The 23,327-nt window shown below is 39.5% G+C and overlaps 3 protein-coding genes and 1 long non-coding RNA gene across 7 annotated transcripts in view; 2 read left to right on the top strand and 2 right to left on the bottom strand.

Moving 5' to 3' along the window:
• Positions 1–23,327, bottom strand: part of tspan2a (tetraspanin 2a) — a 356,749-nt gene that overhangs the window by 298,111 nt on the left and 35,311 nt on the right. The window lies entirely within an intron of this gene.
• On the top strand, positions 4,211–11,046 carry LOC137796568 (monocarboxylate transporter 1-like). The gene is made up of 5 exons (XM_068594570.1): positions 4,211–4,311; positions 7,021–7,291; positions 9,509–9,652; positions 9,843–10,616; positions 10,733–11,046. Exons 2-5 carry the CDS (start codon positions 7,075–7,077, stop codon positions 10,966–10,968), a joined length of 1,371 nt encoding a protein of 456 aa, XP_068450671.1. The 5' UTR covers positions 4,211–4,311; positions 7,021–7,074; the 3' UTR covers positions 10,969–11,046.
• Positions 13,324–21,307, top strand: sycp1 (synaptonemal complex protein 1). 4 transcript variants are annotated; one of them, XM_068595060.1, is made up of 35 exons: positions 13,324–13,464; positions 13,780–13,909; positions 14,195–14,279; positions 14,359–14,402; positions 14,517–14,681; positions 14,814–14,881; positions 14,990–15,063; positions 15,152–15,210; positions 15,315–15,381; positions 15,515–15,588; positions 15,667–15,775; positions 15,967–16,061; positions 16,153–16,337; positions 16,430–16,497; positions 16,576–16,637; positions 16,732–16,848; positions 16,957–17,061; positions 17,179–17,282; positions 17,377–17,494; positions 17,589–17,659; positions 17,731–17,812; positions 17,917–17,979; positions 18,056–18,118; positions 18,201–18,263; positions 18,369–18,485; positions 18,562–18,672; positions 18,781–18,873; positions 18,967–19,041; positions 19,156–19,242; positions 19,325–19,468; positions 19,953–20,006; positions 20,150–20,221; positions 20,310–20,417; positions 20,557–20,622; positions 20,728–21,307. In XM_068595060.1, exons 2-35 carry the CDS (start codon positions 13,781–13,783, stop codon positions 20,866–20,868), a joined length of 3,138 nt encoding a protein of 1,045 aa, XP_068451161.1. In that variant the 5' UTR covers positions 13,324–13,464; position 13,780; the 3' UTR covers positions 20,869–21,307. The 4 variants fall into 4 exon arrangements, with proteins under 4 accessions (XP_068451161.1, XP_068451162.1, XP_068451163.1 ...); XM_068595061.1 differs by having other exon boundaries at positions 14,613–14,681; XM_068595062.1 differs by lacking the exons at positions 13,324–13,464; positions 14,195–14,279 and having other exon boundaries at positions 13,814–13,909.
• Positions 21,703–23,081, bottom strand: LOC137796853 (uncharacterized). Its single transcript, XR_011078617.1, has 3 exons — positions 22,934–23,081; positions 21,912–22,602; positions 21,703–21,830 (listed from the first exon to the last, which is right to left on the bottom strand). It is a non-coding gene; the product is annotated as an uncharacterized lncRNA (long non-coding RNA).

Raw genomic sequence — 23,327 nt, forward strand, 5'->3', positions numbered from 1 at the left:
GGTTTAAATTGTACATAATTCATTTAAAAGCTTGTTTCTGGGTCTGACCAAAGGTAAACACAGAAATTAGCCACCTGGATTAGCTATTTTTGCTCTTACTGGTAATAAATACAATATACAGAAAGGGGAATATATGAGAATGATTGTGCAGTACAAGTAATGGCTCAACAGCTGGAGGGGTGATTATGGGGCAAGCAGCCAACATACTCAGATGTTTTTTTTAATCAAGAATTATCGAAAACATGTAAACTAGACCTGACACAGCAGGTCAATGCCAACCTTTGGTGTTTAAAAGTGCTTTGAATCAATCAGCGTTTAAAAAGTAGTGTTTGTTCGACCCAGACATTTCTAACTTCTGGCATCAAGAGACAAAACAGACTTCCTTTCCCCCCCAAAAAAAGTGCATTGTCTCCCAGAATGATGAGTGTATCGTATTGACTCTCAAGGATCTAATAAGTGCATTACATCCGTTAGCAAGCCATTCGAAAGACTGATGTCCCCTGGACCGCTTTCCTGAGCAAATGATGCATCGCCGTCGAAGCCGGAGCCGAACAGACCTTCAGTCACTTTCAGGCTCAGTAGCTCCGTTGCTTTGTCGCCGGGTGTTGTTACACCAGCAGGAAAACATCTTGTCTGTCCTGAGAGGCTCAGAGATAAACACACACACACACACACACACACGCCGCTTAAACGTAAGTGTGTGTTTGAGCTGGAGGTGCAGTAAGGACATTTTATACACTGTAGCCGGCGAGAGCTCTCTCGTCACCGCCGCCACTAACTGGAATAGATATTTTCGTACTTGTACGTGCGAGCTAATTGGCTTTTGCAACACAGTGCCCTCGCCCTGACCCTTAATGAAGACCCCGTTCTTTCTCCCGGTCCACCAAGCCGGGATTTATGCCACTTTCATCTGCACCACCATGTCTGGGCAAAAGGTAATTGCCACTGACTCTTGACCTCCGAGTGTCAGTTCCGTGGACCAAGGTGCAATTACATCCAGTCCACTGGAAGCTGGAGGCGGCGCGACGTTTATTTGGTTACTGTTTACTCTGCTGCTGCTGTTGTTTTTGTAAAAAATAACTAACCGTGAGACACCTTCTGCTCTTATTATATGGCAAATAAGATTCGTTGTTGTAATATCTGAGTACTTGAGGAGCTGCGCGCTTTGCACTTAATGGGTTCGGGTATTCAGGACAAAGCATCGCTATTGAAATCAAGGCAGCGCTTGTGTTGAACAAAAGAACACTAGCGGTGTTGGCTGACTGAGAATGTCCTCGTTTGATTGAGAACGTATAGCAATTCATGCAGATTAGTGTACCGTATAGGAGCTGTGTTTCGCAAAGCTGAGCTAATCAATTTTAATCCCCCTGCCAATGCCATGAGGTCATTTACAGCCGTGGCTCCTCACCACCGAGCTGCCAACTGAACAAGACCTCGGAACATTTGCTCCCAGGTGGAGAGAGTCATTTAAAAAGCTGAATGATAATTCTTCAACTTTATTGGCTTCACTCATCACTCCCCGAGGTGCCCCACAGCAGCAAGATACTAATTTTGAACTAAAGTATGTCATCAGTGCATTAGGTCACCGCCACCCCCTCACTCGATCTGCGCGCCCTGCATGCCTTATGTTCACGTTAGCCACCTGGCGGCAAGAACGTGTCCGCAGCATGCTAGCATGCTTTTATTTTGTTAAACAAAGCCAAGCCAAGACAAGAGTTGTCAAGGTGTGTCACTCGGATCCACAAATATCAACCTGTTGGTTGCGCCACAGCAAAAGTATGGGGGGTTCACCAGCTTTGAGATGCTTCTTCTCCTGGGGACCGTGAACGTCTGTACAAAGTATCAGGACAATCTATTCAATAGTTGTTCAAATATTCCACTCCAAAGCGGAGGACCGACCGAGGGACCGATCTACAGAACAACTGTCAACAATCTGTTGAGTAAGTCAGCTAGCATTGGTTTGAAGAAAAGAGGGATTTCTAAGTAAGTATGCAATGTACATTTGTCGGAAATTGCAGATTGCGTGAATACCTGCCGATATGTAAGCGTAGGTTTGAGTAAGTGAGTGAGTGCAAATGGGTTGTTCCCAAATCCATTTCCATTCTTCGCACTCTCGCACTTGTGAATAAATTCGAGCTCGGGGAAAAACATTAAATTATAGGTGGTGCTCTTCTGCATCCTCTTTTTCCGAGAAGCAATAAAAGTCCTTGGGGAAAAAAAAATATGAAAGGAACAACATAAAACAACGTAACAAAGAGAAATAATGTTTCAAAGGTGTGAAGAAATTTAAGGCACTTTGCAAGTGCACACTGTTTCAATAACTTTGTGTACTCAGGCCTTTCCTTTCCCAAGTTTGTGTACTCTCATTACAGCACCTTAGGGTGTTGTAGGAGAAAGGCTCGAACAGTTCTGAACCCTGAAAGCTTTCTTTCAGGTGGAGGGGGTTAACAATGTCTGTTGTTTAGGTAAACTGTATTTCCTATCAATTCAATTGAATAGTGCTAAAAAAATCAGCAAATGTAGGAAATCAGCATCTCAGAAAGCATTGTGTCTCTTAGAGTGCAGCCATTATGCCATAGGGGCCTCTTATCTTGTGTGTGTGTGTCTGTGTCTGTGTCTGTGTGTGTGTGTGTGTGTGTGTGTGTGTGTGTGTGTGTGTGTGTGTGTGCGTGAGCTCAGCACATGACACAGAGGTGGAGAAAGTATTGCAGGGGCACGGCACACAGCCTCCCACTACCAACAAGAACGTGACTGACCTCAACATTTAGCACCACAGCATCCAGATCGTCCAGCTGTTTGATCTGGGCACTGAATGAACTGAACTTTTCAGCTTCACTCAAGTCACGTTCGATGAAGTCTGAGGCCGACGTGCCGCCGGCAACTTTTGGGCTGTCACGGCAGATACAGACCCACGGATAACGTCTGGAGCGTCTGTGAAACGTACGCAGCGATTTTTATTTCATTTCATACATATTCAGAGAGGCTCAGTCCCATTCAATGATGTCGGCAGTGTGTTAACGTGCCTCGGAGACTGCTGTTTATCTGCAGAGCTCATCTGTCCCTGTTGGAGAGCTCCTGCCAAGGTAAGACACTTGACACACAGACACTGTGCACTTCTAACGTTTGACAGACGTCACTTTCCAAGTAATTGCTTGCATAAGCAGGCTATTTTCAGTTGGATACTTGTAGAAGATGTGTTGCTTTGTCAGTGTTCTAACAATACAGTACTCACTACGCGAGTGTGATTTTTTTCCCTGAGCAAATATTTAACAAGCTTCCCTCATCTATAATTAATCAGACAAATTCACCAGGTCTAATAAGCGGTATTTGAAAACTTGGGGTCATAAAAGACCCCCAGCATGGCTGCAGGGTGAATTAATGAAAACTCTTTGGCTGGAGGCACAAACATTAAGCCAAAGATGTACAATTTCATGTTCATTCAACACTATTCTGGTTATTTCTGACTGTTTAATTCAGCGCAGCTCACTATTAATCCAAACACAAAATACATCTGAATAAAACTAAGAAGAAGAACTGTTAAAAATCCTTTTTGAGATGAGGTGTAGAAGTTGGGGGGCCTTGAATGCACCACATGGATGATGTTTCTATATGGAGCAGTGCTTTGCCTCAGTTTGCCTCTAGCTAATGATGGTCAAGTCAAGCAACTGGATTTTATCGCTTCACATAACAAGCTCAGGGTGTCGAACAGTGACCCGTGTTAGTCAAATTAATTCCAAAGAACATTGTTTCGTTTTTCAGTAAAACCAACTCTTCTTGAGTCTCTAGTGTTGTCTGCTGAACAGACCCTGCTTTGTGCTGGAATGTCTGCGTTGTCAAGTGGCACTTTAACTGCTTTATTTAGAGCTTTACAATGTGACGGGGTTTAGTGTCGATGCCTCTGCCCATTTGTCTACTTATTTCATTCTCCGATACCTGGCTTAAATGAATCAACGCTGCGGTTTTCAGTCAATTGTTAGATGCTTTTCTCTCCATTTTGAATCCAAGCGATCAATCCTTAGTGTGAAATTATCCGGTTTATTCATTATTCCTGCGGTTTTGATGTTTTATCTGGAATCCTGTCTGTCTCAACTCATTCCTCCATTCATCATCTAAAGTCAACCACTGAATTTTTCATTCTTTAAAATTGCAGCACTGCCTCTGCTGCCAGTGAAGAACATTTCCCCAGCACACTGGCCTATTTGAGAGGCCGCCTTCTGGATGTGGTGACTATTTTCAGTCAGTGAAAGTCTTTCAACTGACCTTTCATGTAATTGTGCAGACCCTCCGTTTCCAGAGTGGGAGATGTGACAGGTGGGAACCAGAATCCAGCTCTTTTTATTTGACAAAAATTCATACTTCAATGTAGCCTTCATTAAACAACATGAATGCAAAGTAAAGCTTCGACACAGAAACATTGAAATATTAACACTGACGGAGGAATGTTCTGGCTTAACTTTAAAACTAGCTTGTAGGTGTATCCGTTGTGCTAAACAACATCAATTAGGCTAATGTTGTCACGGGAATAGACAATGGTTTCTAACCAACCTAATTCATTTAATTTAAAGCATTTAACATTACTAAAACATGATTACATGTGAATTACACATTGTTGTATTTCCTTAGGTCAAAGAAATGCTTGTTGTTTTCGCCGACCCGGGCAAGTTTTCTCAGTTTTCGCTAGCTACCCAGGCAAGGACTGAACACACAGTTGATACGAACCTTCTCTAAGCGGTTAAGCACAGTTCACCAAACGGTGAACTTTCTCTTGAAGTAGTCTTTGTCATTAACAGGTATTAACCTTTCCTGGAGCGTAGCTTAGCGGTTGGTATTTGTTGACGTGTTGTTGATGTGTTGGTCTGTCTTACAAATGTGTCGGCTGTGACAGTTTACGCTGTCGGCTGTTGTTCCGAACAATTCCGCTTCCTCTTGTCGAAAAGTAAAAGACTGTAACATTTTTAAATGGCATTTATATGCAAATAAAATGTGTTACACCCAAGTGGTTACTACCTAATGATTCTAAATGACCCGTAATATCTGTGTGAATAAATAAAAGGCATAAGCTCTTGTTTCACCTCCATTACCTATTGCATGTGTAGAATAATGCAGGAGGCACGATTACAGCTCCATAGCAGCAGCTAAAATCCCAGCTCAATAAAAAAAGTTCTTTAGGACATTAAATATTCACTACTCGCTGCACACAACTGGCTTCTCCAATACGTTTTCAGAGCCCTAAACCAATTCATCAACCAAATCAAGTCCTCCTCGGCTGAAAAACAGTATATCATCACCCACTCCGGAGCGTAGCCCTGAGCTATTCAACAGTGTGAATTCTTCCAGGGTTCATGGTCTGATCGATGTTTTCTCTGGATACTCTCCCCCGTGTAAACAATACAGTAACTTGTTTGACTCTTGCAGACGGACTCTTATTCATCACCTCCAAAGTGAGACTGTGGGAGCTCAGCGGGTGGGAGCTCAGTAAATACATGCAGAGAACAACTCAAAGCAAAGCAAGTCCAAAAACGGCATTCCTTAATTTTAAAGTTTCTCGTCGAGTTGGGGAAATATTTGAAGACAAATCCGATCTCTTTCCAAATATGCATGCGGCACCAGCAAAGCAAAGCTACTCAGAGTTGCTCACAGGTCAGTGGCGAACAGTGGATTTTGCACATGTTAAGGGTGAATTTATACAGTAAAACAAGTGTGTTTTGTCAGTTAGTGCACACGGGTCAGATGGCATCAGACAGATGGAAAAAAAGAAAATACAGACACAATATCTTCAGTATTGGAGTTGGAATATTTTTAAAAGAAGCCAAACAATGTGACATCTGGGGGTCGAGAAGATCAAACATGTGTCTACAATTGAAGAAGAATTAAATCGTGGAAACAATTGAACGGAAATAATTTTGTTATTCATTCTCACTTTTAATGTGTGAAGAAACTTTTTTTTTAAAAAACAACTCTTCTCAGCTTTTAGCAACAGTTAAATTGGTATTTGTCCACACTTATGGTCATTGACATACAACATGTACACCTTTTGTAGGATTAGCCTAAAAGATTTAAGGAGATTCACTGTGGAGGGGGAAAAAAAGCAAAAGAAATACATCAATTACTCAATCACCTTGAGAATTCGTTGAACTTTGAAAATAGCAAAATCGTATCACATCTGAACCACAGATCACAGCTGTGACACTGTTCTACCATCATGGAAAAGGTCAAGGACGAGTCTATTGCAACAATATTAACAAACCTTTGCGAAAGAAGACAACTCAAGTGAGCCGTTATAGTAGTGGTAGGCAAATGGAGAAGTAAACGTGAAACCAACTCGTGGAAAAATTCTAGTTTTACTTTATTTTTTGACACTAGTATAAATGTCTTTTTGAATTCAGCAGTGACATTAACGTTATTATTGTCATAAAAATGATTTATTATGTTTTTAGTTGCTTTCATACCCCTTTTTTATTATCCAATTAGATATTGTTTGATGAGTGGCTTTATAACTATTTGTAACACTCCTTAGTTGTGTCAAGATAATCTTGAGTTCTTACTTAAAATGTTGCTGTTGACACAAAAATGATGTCAAATGTTTCAAAGCGGAGGACAAAACATCAAGTATGATACACTTTATTAATATAGCAACTTTTATACAGGGGGAGTAGTTCAACGTGTTTTACAACAATGTGAAGAAATGAGAATATAAAAACTGATTAAAACATGCAAATGCCGCATGATAAAACCAAGCAATGAAACAAAGGTAGGCAGTAGAACAATAAAACATCTAAAAGATGAATATAAAACAAAAGAAAAGTGTCAGCTTCTTAAACGCAATGCAGAATAAATCAGTTTTCAATCGTCGTTTAAAAAGGAGCTTGCCTCTCTTATGGCCTTGAGGAGGGAGTAGTAGTCTCAGTGTAAGAAGGCTGAGCTGCCAATTTTACTTTTTTTGTGTGAGCCTGTCCCGAGCCATTAAGAGTTTCAGTAACCAAAGTTATGTTCTGTGCTGTTTTGTTCTCTCCTGAGCAGATCCTCAAAGCTTTAAAACGCGTTGAAAAGGAAGAGGAGTTTCGTGACTGGGAAATGACGACCGTCGTCGATAGCTCTGATGGCTACGTGCGACCCGAGGGGGGCTGGGGATGGATGGTGGTGGTCGGGGCCTTCATCTCCATTGGCTTCTCCTACGCCTTCCCCAAGTCTATCACTGTCTTCTTCGAAGAGATTGAGGCGATCTTCCATGTGACCAGCAGCCAGGTGTCCTGGATCACTTCCATCATGTTAGCGTTCATGTACGCCGGAGGTGAGCCACAAGTCCGAAAATCCAACCTGTCAATCATCGCTGAGCACTTGACATTCAGCACATCAAGAGGATTGAGAGATGGAATCAGTCTCCGGCTCTTAGCACAACTTGTAAAATATTTACTCCTGGAGTGTTACAAAGCCGATCCATTGCTCCAAGTACGCACTTGCTTCGTGCTCGTTCAGCCTCACTCTGTCCACAAAGAAGCTGCGGATTCTAAAAGGTTATAGTGCGGCGTCATCAAACATTTGAGCCTGAGATAATAAAACACTGTAACTCCTCTATTGAAGATTTGCTCTTGAATTGGTTTTTGAGGTGGGTATTGGTTTCTGATCGAGGGTGGGAGGGTACCAGAGGTTTGGTTTGTGTTGCTGGGCTGGTGAGATGAGTGACGGCCAGTCAGGTGACTGTAACGCTCCATTCATGTGCGTGATATTCAACCCGGAGAGAACCGAGTTCAAAGGAGCTCCCCTCGTCCCTCTACCCCGTCGACTCGGAAATCAAACCACAGCACTTCTCTTTTCTTGTGATAAACCGGAAAAAATGATGACTTGGGCATCTTTTTATAATCTCGGGGAAGTTTTCGGAAAGTTGCTTTAGTGTGCCAAACTGATGTGAAGTGGAAAATATTACACCATATGAAACTACTTTGTATCAAATTTTCTGTAAAATATATTTACAAGATCTGCAGGCAATAAAATAAACGTGGGAACCGTATTGTATTGGCAGTATTGCATAATGTTGAACATATTACTTTTTTTGCGACGTGCGGAGTGTAAAAGCAAGCTGCAAGTTTCAGAATTGCATATTAAAGGCGAGCAAAACTTCATGTCAAAGTTAAGCCCTCGTTACGGTACAAAGTAAGTGTGTTAAAAGAATCAATGCTGCTTATCGTTCGGCAGCACATTCCAGTGATTAAAGGTCACAGAGTTGCACTTGGAGAACACCTGATTCTTCTTCATTTGTCCGCCACTTCTCAGTGTATTTATCAGCTGGGGTTGCTTTACCTCCTTTTTCAAGCCTTTAAAGACAGTTATGCACTTATTCTGACAAGTTGTAAGTCACATTGGACTCAACATACATATTCAGGGACATTGTTAATTCATTCAAATGGTTAGATGTAAATACACACAGATGAAAGCAAAGTTATGCATGGTAATTGAAAGTTAAGTGATGAAATGTTTGTCCGTGAGCAGCTGACAGCCAAGTCTGTTATCGTACGTTAAACATTCTGAGCACATCAGCAGGGGAAGTTCATTAACAACCTACTGTTGCACACCTCTGTACTCCTTCAATGTTTGATTCATTACATTCATAATATTCTACATTGGTTTGTCTCCAACCTTTTTATCCCAAGCAAGTCTCCCTGCAAGGCGGAAGGAAAGAACTCATTGTTAGTGTGGAGACTGGCTGCATTACAATTTAAAAACCCTTTGTCTTGCACCGTGCTGGCAAATGAGTCTGGACAACCTCTAAACAAAAACTGTCAGTTTCTATTTAGGTTCATTGGCTCGCGCAGGGATTTGGCAGGAAGGCAGAAGTGTCTTCCGTGTGGGTCCTCATACTCATTTAGGCCGCTTGTTATAAGCCAAGGATGGAGATGGTGTTTGGCGACGTGAACCAGCCGCACATTTTAGTCATTTGTTGACAAGTCATACTGATTTTTCTAAATTGATGTTGAGTCCAAGGTGCATGCATATTGATAAGTTGATGTACTGCTCCCTCATTCTGTCACTTTTTCTTTAGAACTAATGTACTAGGTGCCGAAATTGCAAACACCACCTAATAAGATACATACATAGACACACACACACTCTCACACAGCAGTCCCTTCAACACACACACTTATACACCCACCCACTCATCTGAACTGAGGATATTCCAATAATCATTTAAAATGCATTCAGAATCCATTTAAAGAAGAATCCACCTACAAATTGTTCCTCTGTCAATTTTTATGAATCTCTCAAACAAATAAACGCTTATTTCATTAGCACCGTCATGGTTTTTCTGACACATCGCATTATTAATGGCACAAGAACACATCTACTGCAGTGCAGCACTGACAAAAAAGATTGCAGAAGTTGTTTGATTTTTTTCGAGCCACGGCTGTGGCACTGGAGCCCTCTGGTGGTTCAATCGAGACCTGTGCGTTGATAATTGGATAGAAATCACCATCGTTCAGCTTTTTAATACCGGTGTATTTTTGCTCTTCAGGTCCAATCAGCAGCATCCTTGTGAATAAATATGGGAGTCGTCCTGTTATGATGGCGGGAGGATGCCTGTCTGGATCGGGCCTCATCGCTGCCTCTTTCTGCAATTCTGTTGAAGCACTGTACCTTTGTATTGGTGTGGTGGGAGGTACCTAATTTAACTTTCTATATTTCTAAGTTTAGCCATGAGTCTCTTCATTTTGTTACTACGCACTGTTGCCATCTAGTGTTTTTCAAAAGTAAAAAAAAATATCAAGAAATAATCTCCAAATAGTTCAAATGCCTTTTTTTCTCAACTGGTATGTAAAATACACTCATCTTTTTTTGGATCATGATAGGTTTGGGTTTGGCCTTCAACCTGAACCCTGCCCTCACCATGATTGGAAAGTACTTCTACCTTAAGCGTCCGATTGCTAATGGAATTGCTATGGCTGGCAGCCCCGTCTTCCTGTCCACTTTGGCTCCGGTAAACACCTGGCTGTTTGGCAAGTTCGGCTGGAGAGGAAGTTTCTTGATCTTGGGCGGCCTGCTATTCAATTGCTGTGTTGCCGGTTCCCTCATGCGTCCCATTGGACCAAAACCCAAAGCTGCAGAGAAGAGCACAGAGAGGAGGACGGTACTCCAGAACATCAACGCCGTCATTGACCTCTCTCTGTTCAAGCACCGGGGCTTTTTGCTCTACATTGCCGGCAATATTTTCTCGTGTTTTGGGATGTTTGTGCCGCTGGTGTTCCTCAGTAATTATGCAACGAGTAAGAACATCCCAAAAGACAAAGCAGCTTTCTTACTGTCTGTGCTGGCTTTCACGGACATGGTCGCCCGGCCCTTAATGGGCATTGTGGCTAACACCAAGTTGGTCCGGCCCAGAATACAGTACTTCTGCGCTACCGCGGTGCTGTACAACGGTGCTTGCCACCTTCTGGCACCAATATCAGTAGACTACAAAGGCTTTGTGATTTATGCCGTTTTTTGGGGGGTTGCTTTCGGGTGGCTGAGCTCCGTGTTGTTCGAGACCTTGATGGACCTGGTGGGAGCTCAGCGCTTCTCCAGTGCCGTCGGCCTCGTCACCATTTTGGAGTGCGGTCCTGTATTGTTAGGACCCCCTGTGCTTGGTGAGTGCAGCGCCTTCTATAAGAGCTTCCAAGTTCACTGTCATCCATTTTTGTATTTATTTCTGTGTCTCGACCGTGACTAAAGAATCATGCAACGTGACTCTTTTTCTTCACAGGGATGTTCAAGGACGCGTATGGCGATTACAAGTACACGTACATGTGCAGCGGCATCCTCCTCATCATCTCCAGTATCATCTTGTTTGTGGGGATGGGACTTAACTATCATCTGCTGGCCAAAGAGAAAAAAGAGAAGGAGAGTAGGGCCAAGGTGGAAAGTGGAGAACAAAAGTCCAACGAGGACGTTGCTACGACGGAGACGGCAGAGGCGAGGAAAACAGAAGACACCGTCTAATATTCTGTACCATGTTATGTGACATTTTTGTTCAATTTAATCTCACATGTATACAGCATATTAAAAAACAAACACTTATTTCAGTTGTTTTATAATTAATTGTTTTTGCAGACCACCACCGAAAGCCTCAACTGGGATTTTATGTAAAACATGCATACACCTATCAGTGCCCTTTAAACTCTCATGCATATCTACATAAACTACCTCTGGTATTCATATAGGGACTGTTATGTGTTGGATTTAGGTTAGTTTAGCCTTTAAGATCACTTATATTCTTAGGATATTATGATATTTTTTGAAATCTTGAATGGAATAACTGTAACCTTCCTGCAGCACAGAATTTCTGATATTTTAACATTGTAAAATAGAAATTAGATAATTACATTTTTTAATAAGGTACATGGCATTTTCGGTGCTCCATTTATTAAAAAAAGTTATCTGTGAAAGTGCATAATTTTATCCCCTCAACATGCTTGCCACTATCTCTCAAACACGTTTATAAAAGCGATGTCCTGTTCTCAAGGACCGTAAAGGTCCTTGGAAAGGTTTGAAAACATCCTTGGTGTCCATCTACTCTCACTTTATCTATTCCCCAAATGTATTCATACTAATTCCTATTCCTCTTTTAAACATGTTTTGCTTGGGTCCATTTGTGATGATGAATATTGAGAATTTGCTATAATTCTAAGGGTATTAAACCTCTTTGCGTCACTTGCTGTATTCACATGATAGAAAAGAATGTGCCATCAGAAAAATGTTTGATCTTTAGAGACGCACTAACTCTATTTTGCTTCGAAACTACACAAGTATCATGCCATTAACCGCTATCCAATGGCCTGGGTGAACGAAGGATTAGATTCAAGCTATTGTCATCTGTTATATCTGTTGTATTATTGGACGAATGCCTCCACAGCAGTTAGTCAGTTCATCAAATTATGTTCTTGACATTATATAACAACCACAGTACAAACAAATAAATAATATAAAATAGGCTTAATAGAATATTGGCTTGACAATAAAAACTTCTATCGTTATTTTTTGCTGGTTGAACATTGTAATTGTAATGTGCAAAACGGATTATGTATTGTTGACAGTATCTAAGATACCAATATTGCAACACCGGCAGAACCAAGGCTTTACTTGGTAAAAGTATACTTGTGAATTAACAAGAAGCTTGTCAGCACTAATCAGGTCCTCCTCTTGGATTATTTAATAAAATGTAGGACATGAGAAAATAGTCATGAAAGTGTATCTCTTACCTAATAAGAAGTATGTTCTAGTAAACAACATATAGCAATTTTGGCATACTGTCTTTAGAGAATGGCAACATAATGGTTTGAATTATGGTGTGAAAGAAATTGAGAGCCGTTCCTCTGTAAACAAATGTCACCTGCAAACTAAATTGGATGCAATGCTCTGTATGAAACATGTGCAGTCATGCTTGAGGATATTAAAAAAAAACCCTGAATTTCAGGGACACAGACAGGATTTCACGTTTTCACTTCCTTTTTCCTTGCATAATGCATGTCCTTGTAATCCCTAACCAAAAAGGAGGAAGAACCAAGGAGGCCCAATGTGTTTAATGAGACTATCTAATGATTTTGGAACCTCTCTTTTTTCTTCATTAGAAATTACTCAAGGTTACATTGATTATTTTCTAGTTGCATGGCCTGACCTTTCCTGAATGTATGATTATAAAGCCCCAGGCCTGACCTCATTGAATCTGTGCTTTACACTTCATAATCTACAATAGGTAAATAATGTGTATGGATCCTTTTATGCACCATCATTGATTAGAATCAGAATCGTTGGTTTGTCAAGTACATTAGCCGATTTGACTTTGTGAAAGGTGCCGAACAATAAACATAGACTAAAACAATAAAACAATACAAATAATCAAAACAATAAACATGAAATAATCGAGACATCATTTAAAGATAAATATGGGAAACAACAAACAGATAACAGTATTTTAAAATAAGTATAGACTATACAATTTAATTGACAAGAGTATTTTAATAAAGAAAATATGTGCAATGGTGTTGAAGAAAATTGGCCTGGGAGTCAGTGTCAGAGGCTTTGTTGATGAACCCGACTGCAGCTGGAAGAAAATGTTCTTCTTATATGCCTTTTATTCAATAACAGAATATTGACTTGGGATTTGGGGCGGAATAACAATCTGTATCCAACCAACTAACACATACACTCAAAGGTGAGGGGTAATCTGAATTAACACACAGATCAATGGACTCTAAACCGTTTATGTAACGTATTGCGTATGCGGGCGCGCGAAGGAATCCTTCAGCACGCATGCGCGTGCGGCGAATTAAAACCGTTATTTGCGGTTAACGTTTTCTCACGGTGACTCACGGTAAACTGGAGCTGAGGGATGCTACCCGGGCCGTCATTTGCCAAAAGAACGTCTTGACGACGTTAAATGATTTCACTGGCATATATTTAAGTTAGTTGTATATTTATTAGGAATACTTATTGAAGGTAAGTGAGGGTTCGCTATCCTTACAATTAACTAAATAAGGTAGCGTCAAGTGGCGCCGGTTAACGTGATAATGTTAGCTCGTGAGCTGACGTCCAACGAACATGCTAATTAGCTAGCTACGTTAGTTGACCACTGTAGCGTTACATAACGCTAGTTATATAGCGTACATATGTATTAGCGTATATATACTACGTTATTGTACCTCTTGATAATGTAAAACAAATGCATTTATAGCAAATGTACGTTAAAGCTCCGTAAACCGTGTCTTTACGTCGGTTAACGCGAATATAAACTCTATCTTCTGTTCATTTCAGGATGGAGAGAGACCAGGGATTTAACTTCAAACTGCTGTTACCCTCCTGGGGGAGTAGCGGGCAGGTATCTGCAGTTCGACCTCAGGAAGTGGTTGAGAATTGCGGTGATTTCATGAATTCATTGCAGCAGGTAATGTTACTTTAAATAGCCAATAGTTAACTAACTTACTAGTAAACATGAATGAATACACGTCCAGGTGCTGTCTGTCAGCACTATGATAATTAAGTCAACTTTTTTTTTTTAAGTTTCTTTCAAGCAATAGAAGTCTTTTAAGATACAGTATGTGTTATTGTGTGCATTGTTATCCTTGTAATAGGCTGAATGCATTGGTGAAAAGAGGCAGCTGTCTAAAGAGGCAGTAATCAATTAGGATAATACAGATGATGACAAAGCATCACTGCGGTTTTCCCATAGGGTCACAGTAAAGGTTTTGAAAAAGAGCAGAGCGTGCCTTTCCCAAATACAAGTGTGGTTGTACCAACTAGACCAACTAGACCAGGTAGTTGGCAATTATTATTATTACGGTGGCGATTCTCACAAAACCTTACAGTAAATTGAGTGTTGTCTCTCCTCTAAAGAATTCCCCAGGATGAAAGCTGTGCCCCCAATGGAAAAGGGCGAGGTAATATTTTCATTATACAAAAATGTGAAGCATGAATAGGATGGATTTGCTCTTTGTAAAGTGTCAACTCAAAAGCATGTCAATTTACTTCCCATCATTGTTAATATTCCCAAGAATAATTGCAGTCCTGGGCAGCTGTATTCCAAGCTGTTTGATGAAGTTGAGAAAATAAAGTGCTGGAAGGTAAAAGTTGACTCTGACACTGTGCAGAAGGAAAGGAAGCTCCAAGAAAACAAAAGAACAATTGAAACTCAGCGCAAAGCCATTCAAGACTTGCAGGTGTGTATCCTCATCTGTCATTCCACTTTTTTGTATTTATTTGATTATCAAAGGATCATTGATAAAAGAGGAACAGCATACTCTAACACCCTTTGATATCTTTAGTATGTATTATGTCTATTCTGTCTACAGTTTGGAAATGAAAGTCTGAGTGTAAAGCTGGAGGAACAGATCAGTGAAAATGAGGATTTGAGAGATAAGTAAGGGTTTTATTTAAAATGATCCTGAAACTAGACATGCTGTGTAAAAGCTAAATAAACATGATAATCAAATGTATAAATGTTTTGTTTGACACATTTTAAATTTAGAAACAACGGCACAAGGAACTTGTGTAATATCCTCAAAGACACTTTCCAGCGGTCTGCTGAGAAAATGCATTTATGTAAGTAAAGGTGCTTCACATTTCTCTGCCCCAATAAGTGTTGCAAATAAGCACACATTGCTGCATAACAAATATTTACATTTTCTAGTTGAATCCGAAAGAGAAGAAACACATCACCTCTTCATGGAAAATAGTGGAAGTATTCAGGTAAAACACCTCTAAATTTACATCACAATTTTTTTTTCTTCAATAAAACAGTCCAACCTAACAAGGTTTGATGGTCACTTTACATTTAATGTTTTTTCTTTTAGAAAATGATCACATCATTTGAAAGCCTTCGTATTCAAGCAGAAGCTGATCAACAAGAGTTGCAGAAAGGTTTTTCTTTTTACTATTACTGTAGCCTTTTCACAAACAAGTTAAAGGACAAAAGAAATAATATGAATTGATTGACAAGCAAAATAACATGTCCACACCTAAGAACAATTAACAATTTCCTATTTTTTTCCAGTCAAAGAGGCCTTGCTGCAATTTGAAGATCTAAAAGAAAAATATCATCAAGAATATAACATGAAAGAGAAAGAGGTCAGTAAAATAATGAGTCTTATCAGATCCGTTTGTTTTTGGGACAAATAGCTCGAGGATTGACACTCACATTCACAGGTTGCAGTGCTTCAAAAGAAAATTAAGGATAAGGAAAATGAACTACAAAAACACCTGCTTGACCTCAGTGAAAGCCAGAAGCAATGCAAACAACTTCAAGAGGCGACAAGTAAGATCATGAGCTTTGACTAGGATATCAACAAAAAGTGTTAAAACGGATCTTATGTCTTGTGTGTCTCAGTATTTCGGGATGACTGCTTATTAAAATTCCTTACTAAAAAACTATAAGATATTTTTGTTAGTATTAATACACTTTGTTCTACCAAAACTGGTATCATTAAATATTTACTGAATTTACAGATGAACAATATGAACTTCTAAAAAGCTCAAAACAGGAACAAGAATCCCTTCTTCAAAGGCTGAATGCTGCAGAGCAGCACTGTAAAGAAACTGAGGTGAGTGTGTTGAGATTTTCTGTCATTTTCGGTGGAGTCCGGTTGTTTTGTGGATTACCTGCTTTGATTGAAAATTAACTATATTCCTCAGAAAAATCTTGACGCTATTGCTGCAAAGTTGGTCCAAAGCAAAGAAGAATCCGGAGAAACTATTCAAAACAAAGACTTGAGCTTGCAGGAGCTCACTAGAGAAAAAAATCAGCAAGCAAACAAGTTGGAGGAGATTCAGACCATCATTGAGGAGCTACATAATTCACTGGCATTGGAGATACAAAGGTATACATAGCTTATGTAAATTCAGAGCATTTTTCTGACCAAGTACAGTTTTCCCTTACACCTTTTTGTTCCTGTTATGACCCGTTTTATAGGACCAAGGAGCTTGAAGATAATCTTATGGCAAACAACAAAGAACTTGAAAGTAGGAACACACTTTTAGGTGAGCCTCTCTGAGTGAAGTGTGTAGATATTTTTATTTGATGTACTTCAAGCTAAAAGAAGATGTTTTACTCAACAGGAGAGAGCATAGAGCAAAGTGCAGAGAAAGATGGGCAGATCAAAATCCTTGAAGATGAACTGGTAGAGCGGATTTTAAGGCATTCTTCGTTTCTCAACTAGTCATTATAGTTTTAACACAAAAGATGAGAACTTGAAGACACGCTTTTTTTCTTAGGATAAAAAATCCAAATCCATTGAGTCCATGAAGAGTAAGATTGAAGTCACTGAACTCAGAGTAGAGGAACTTGCAGCTGAGCTGTCAAAGAAAACTGAAGAAGTCCAGCTATTAAAGGTGATACACATAGATACCTCATCTCAGAAGTAAAATCTGTGTTTATATCGTAGTCTAATGCAGATGACTAGAAATGTAAGGCACAAATAACATTTTTTCTCAATAAAGAATGACGCAGAGATTGAGAAAGCAGAACAAGAGCAACTGAAAAAGACTTGTGAAGCTGCTGCAAATGCACAAGAAGACTTAAAGGAGAAAGTCACAGTGACAGAGGTTTTTTACATGGCTTACTTCTACTTAAGCTATTTATTTAATGGAAACACATGTAGTCATATTGTGTATATACACAATTCATGGCTTCACCAAATTATGTTTTGTATTTATTCTCAGATCAAATTGCAAGACCTGGAGGAACAACTGAATACTGAAATAACGAAGAATAAAGAACAAACCTGTCAGATGGAGCAACTGAAAAAAGACTTCACGCAGCAGAAGTGAGTTCTCATAGCCTACAATATCTGCATATCAAATATTATATTGAACTGTTGTAATCTCAATGTCTAATGTTTAATTGTTGTCTTTTTTAAGAGTGAAGTACAAAAATCTCTCATCCACCTTTAATGAGCTGTTGTGTGAGAAGACAGCCATTCAACAGCAGTTTGAGAGTGGATCTTCTAATTTGAAGGCGATTGAGGCAAACATGAAGGTTTGAAGTGATCATTTTCTCAACATTAGCTGTTTGTTTTCTATTACTGTCTATTGTATGAATAACATGCTGAAAGCTGTTTTGACTGAATCAGGTGTATGAGGAGAAGGTTGGGACACTCACAAGAGAAATTCAAAGACTGGAAAAGGAAAACCAATGTTTACGGTGAGTTTTGCACTTTATATACATAAAGAGATTTAATAGGAGTTTAATATTGGATTATTTTCATTAAATAGAGAGGAAGTAAATTCCATTAAAACCAAAAGCCAAGGGACATATCAGGAAACGGAGACTTTGCAGAAGAAAATTAAAGAAAATGTAAGTATGCCAATTAAACCCATTATCACCAGTAACACAAAGCCTCATGATGACGGCCGTTCTGAAAGTTTGAAATTCTAATTGTCTGTGATTGTTGTGTATAGTGTGAACATCTGCAGGAAGAAATTGCAAAAAAAGAAAATTGGATCAAATCTGTGGAAACAAAGGTTATTGAAAAACAAAAATATTAAATGTTATTATCTATAATTTTGTGGAAATAACAATGAATTGTTTGTTTTTTAGCTGTCTAATCTCCGGAAAAAGTTTGATATTAAACTTAAAGCCCAAGAGGGATGCCAGAAAGAGGTTTGTGACTAAACAACTGTAGATTTAGCGTACATGGAATAGTGTTATATATTCCGCTAAGAGTAGAATTCTATATTTTCAGAATAAAATGCTTAAGAAAGAAATAGTAAAGGAGAATGCGAAATCCAGTCAACTTGAAATTGTGGTATGTTTTTGTCTTTTTGTATCTTTCAGTATAATATTAATAGAAAACATTTAAAACGATAATTATAGACCTGTATGATGTACATGGTTGTTGTTTTTGTTCCAGATCAACAGTCTTCAAGAGGAGTCCCAGAACCTCAAAAGACTGAACGAAGAAGAGCGTCATACATTTCTTCAGGATCTTCAGTCCAAATCATCCTTTGCAACAGAGCTTGAAAATGAGGTTACTTATACACTGTGTTATTTACCACATTTCAAGTTCCTCATACAACATTCCAATAAAAACACCTTTCTTACAGCTACAAAAGCTCAGATTAACAGCAGTAGAGGCCGTCAAGAAAAAGGAAGACACAGAACTCAAGTGTCAACACAAGATAGCAGATATGGTCGCACTTATGGAGAAACACAAGGTAAGGTCATTATATAGTTATGTTTTGCCATCTGAACATGACTTCTATAGCGTGACTATCAATTCAAATAGAGTTTGCATTGGAAGGAACTTCAAATTGTTTTAATAGAGCCAGTATGACCGGATGGTTGAAGAAAAGGATGCAGAGCTAGATGAGAACAAGAGGAAAACGATGGAGGCTGCTGCCTCGACAAAATCTCTGGTGTGTTGCTGAAAAATTATGAATTAACATATTTTTATATAAAACAGTTCAATAATCAATAAGTTATAGGCAAAACTAAATTCTAAAAATCAGGTGTTGGACCTCACGAAGCACAAGGCAAAGAACGATCAGCTGACACGACAGCTGAAGACAGAAATAGCAGAGAAGGTATGTGCCAGTTCGATTCAGTTTCATTTTTTGAGGGCTTTTTATTGAAACAGGTCATACTTAACTTTTTAAGAGGCCGTTTATTCTTTGAGAAATACTTTTCATTGCTATTAGAAAAACATGCAGAAGGAGCTGACTGACTTGAAGAAAGTAATATCGTCAACAAAATTCACTTCGCTGTCAGAAGCAAGGAACGTGGAGGTACAACATCTAATAGGCAACCACTGATGACGTGGTTTATTATCACATGTACTCAACCAAGAATTCATCTTTACATTTCCAGTCACCTACCTCAGACTATAAACAAAGCTGTTCCAAGACCCCAAAAGGCAGCTCTTCAAAAAGACACACGTTTGACTTCTTCGAGGCCAAGAAAACTCCCTCCCACAGCAAAGATGATGGAAGAACTGTGTTCAAAAAAAAAGCTGTGAGTTTGAGAAAACTGTCTAATCATCAAATTGTCTTAACATTTATTGCATTATTGTATCATTATTGCTGGCAGTTTAATGCCTTTCCATGTTCAAGACTGAGGGCATTGTGTATTAACTCACATGTTAGTCCCATTCAAACCATCTTCCCTTTAAAGTCTTTGATTTATAAACATTAAACAGCATTTATCCTTTTTATACATTCATTATTAAGCGTCTTTGTGTATCGGGAAAAGCGCTATATAAATTGAAACAATTATTATTCACCAAAAATGTTTGGGGGAAAAATAATTACGGATGTTTTGATGTGTGTGTGCATGTGCAGGCAAAGGCTGTGCATTCATGTGTAGGGGGGATTCATCTCTCAGTATGTCCTGTGAATAAATGTGGTGTAAAGAGTCACTAGAAGTCATTACTGAGTGATAGCCCGTTTCCAAGAGATAAATCAAACTATGATAACATTGTATGTCTTCTGTGGTTTAGCAATCTGACACCGAATCCATCAGAACATCGTGTGAAACAACCCCGAAGACCAAGGTAGACAACAGTTTAATCTATTTATAGAGTAAACGTTGACTTGATTTGATGATAAAGACACGCGTAACATAAGAGTTTAGTTTATGTGAATCTAGCCACTCATGTGGAATTCATAATCATAAAATACCGACTTTGTATCGAAGGAAATTCGCAATGAAGATCTGAAAACCCCAGGAAGTTCTGCAAATGGAGTTGGCGGAATATCAAAGATCAAAGTAATATCCAGTATTTTTCCTGACATTTTCCAAGATTAATAAAAATATGTATTACTTGCTGACATTTTCTCTTTGAATTCCTTTCCAGTCATATAGAATCAGGACTCCTCCTTCTACTGAAAAGGCAGCACTCTGGGTGAAGACCAGCATCGAGTTTGACCCCAAGTCGGACAGCTCTGATCAGAGTGATCTTTTGGTGAGTTGTTCTTTGTTAGACAAATACATTGTCCTTGTTTTTGTTTTGTGTTTTTCATCATTTGTGTAAGATTGCTGATTTGGCCTTCTCTTTCTCTTCTCTTTCTCTTCTCTTTCTCTTCTCTTTCTCTTCTTGGCAGACCTTTGCAAGTGCACTTGCACCCAATTCCTCTGCTCCACTATGCAAACAAAACATCTACAAGAAGGTAACATGCTATTAGAAAATTAGAGTTATGCATTGCATACATGGACAAAGAAGAAAAAATCCCTGATAGTTTATGTTTAAAAGATTTGGATCAACATTTTTTCAGATTCAGAGCCCGGTCACTCATAAATCACCAGGGAACTCATTGAAGTTAGCTGCGATGAAAAGAATGAGGGATGCTGGTTGGACTGCTGTTACTGCCTGTGACAAAAAAAAGAGGATGACTAATGAGAAGATCTTTGCATAAATAGTGATGTTACAGGTCAAATAGACATGTTATCATAATAGATAGGTGCAGATGTTCATTTTCCAACTTTGTTAACATACATATTTAGCAGTGTTAGGGATCAAATAGACTGTATTATTGATAACATGCCAATTTATTTCTTGACATAGAAAATATGGATGCGTTATGGATCAGTTAAACTGTATTGTTCAAAACAGAAAGATTTAAGTGTTCATATTCCAACTTTTTTAGCAAGTTTTTGTTGGTTTTAAAGGAAATTTAAGTGACTGTCAAGTTTCACGTGGCATTGTTGTATTTATTTTTACTGGTGTTCACATGCAATCACATTTTTTATGCACAAGTTTATATTCTTGGTGTCGGGAATTGTTTCTTCATGTACTAATATAGTCACGTTTCCTAATATTGACAGTGATATATGTAAAATAAATGTTCAAATTGATCAGCTTTGTCCTGCCCTTCGTAATGTTCTCTTCCTCTCTGCTGTCAGCCTCTCGTGTAGAATTCAGATTTCACAGGTGTGAAGGGTCTTGAAATTGTACTAATTAGTAGAAGATGAAAAGCATGCGAGGTGACATCTGAAAACTGAGGGAACTGCCTTTTTCTTAATGAAGGAACTGGAGACGAAATTGAGATTGATCTTCTGTGGGTGTTGGCACGTTGTCGTATATTGGATGGCCATCATAAAGTCCTCCAGAAATTACGAGTGTGTCATCGTCTGCCACAAAATCATCTGCTGAAAACGGAAATAGGATTTTAAAAATTGCTAACAACGAACAAAATCGTATGTACTGAGTGCATGATGAAGGTGAAGACCGTACCATTGTTGTTGAGCGGTTGATGCAAGTATTGGATTTTATATTTGCATTTGTGAAACATGAACACAACCAATGCCAGGCCAAACACTCCAAGTATAACGCTGAAGACAATAGTCATGTTCTTTTCAGAAATTTTGAGTCTCAAACCTTGTAACACAAAAAAAAGGAACAAATTAAAGTGAGTTACATATTAACTCACATTACGTAATTATTATTATTAATACTTACCTTGTGTGGTTCCGTTTGACTCTGACGTTGTGTAGGCAGTGGGAGATGAACTTTCAGTTGTGATGACTGTCATATCCGGAGTGCTTATGTTACCTACTGTGGTCTGCGTTGTTGTCAGAGCCGTAGATGTAGGAGTGCCTGGTGTTGTGGTCGTCAGTGATGTGCCTGGTGTTGTGGTCGTCAATGTTGTGCCTGGTGTTGTGGTCGTCAGTGTTGTGCCTGGTGTTGTGGTCGTCAGTGTTGTGCCCGGTGTTGTGGTCGTCAGTGTTGTGCCCGGTGTTGTGGTCGTCAGTGTTGTGCCTGGTGTTGTGGTCGTCAGTGATGTGCCTGGTGTTGTGGTCGTCAGTGATGTGCCACTTCTTTGTGAAGTCACGTTGGTTGTTGACTGAGAAGTCTGGAGATGACTTGTACTCTCAGGTGTAGCCGTTGTCACGTCGGTGGAGGTTTCATTGTCCCGAGTCGTGGCGTTAAATCGAGTCGTGTTATCCGTCGAGTTTGAGATAACAGTGATATGTCCAGCCGAGTTGGATGAAGATAGCGTTGTCGCTGTTGTGTGCGTCGTGTTTAAATCAGGGCTTGATATTGTTGTCGTGACAGTCAATTTCTCCTTCAGTGGTTGTGCCACAGCAAAAGAAATGAGCAGAAGGAAACAAGCCAGGGTAGCACAGATGGTATCCATGGCCATTTAGTTCTGTACTGGGATACAAAACATGGGCTGAAAAACACTTGAATACACTGTTTATGTTTCTTTCCCTTTTCTTAGTAATACTCAGTCTATGCAGTGAAAACAACACCATAAACACTTTGTTTGACCTTTTCCCAGTAGGTCATATGTGTTACATGAGCAGATCTGCTGCAGGAAATAACTTCAGACACACTGAACATGACTGTGTTGAGTGTGACGCACGACACTGCTCTTTTGTTGTTACAATAGCGATGGAAACATTTCTAATCTCCCTCTCATGCGAGAGCTCGGTCAAGTCCAAATCTTGAGTGAGAAGTAAACGACAGATCTGGCTCACCTTGTTTTCTTCGTATCAACAGAAGCTCAGTTCACTTCCCTGGCAGCGAGTCTGTCTCCATGTCACTGCCGACGCTTCACTTCCTATAAACCTGGACCTGTGTTGATTTGCTGGCAGAGTGGCAGGTGAAAGTGGGCAGGTCCCTTCTTTGTAAACTTCCTCTATTGTATGTTTCCAAGGAGACAAAGGACACGGCTATTACCTCGACCAAAGCTCAATCTCTCGCTCGCTCTCTCCCTTCTCCCGTCCCTTCTCACCCAGTTCAAATAGATGTACAGCCCTGAGTGGAGGAGGAACTGCATTGTCAAGGCATTAACTACATTGTAAATTAATTTTTCTTGGCTACAATGTCTTGCATTCCCGCTCGCAAAGGTACAAAGGTCACAACACACCC

Source organism: Clinocottus analis, unplaced genomic scaffold (assembly GCF_023055335.1).
Source record: "Clinocottus analis isolate CAN_PGR_092001 unplaced genomic scaffold, fCliAna1.0.p SCAF_3, whole genome shotgun sequence".
NCBI lineage: Eukaryota > Metazoa > Chordata > Actinopteri > Perciformes > Cottidae > Clinocottus > Clinocottus analis.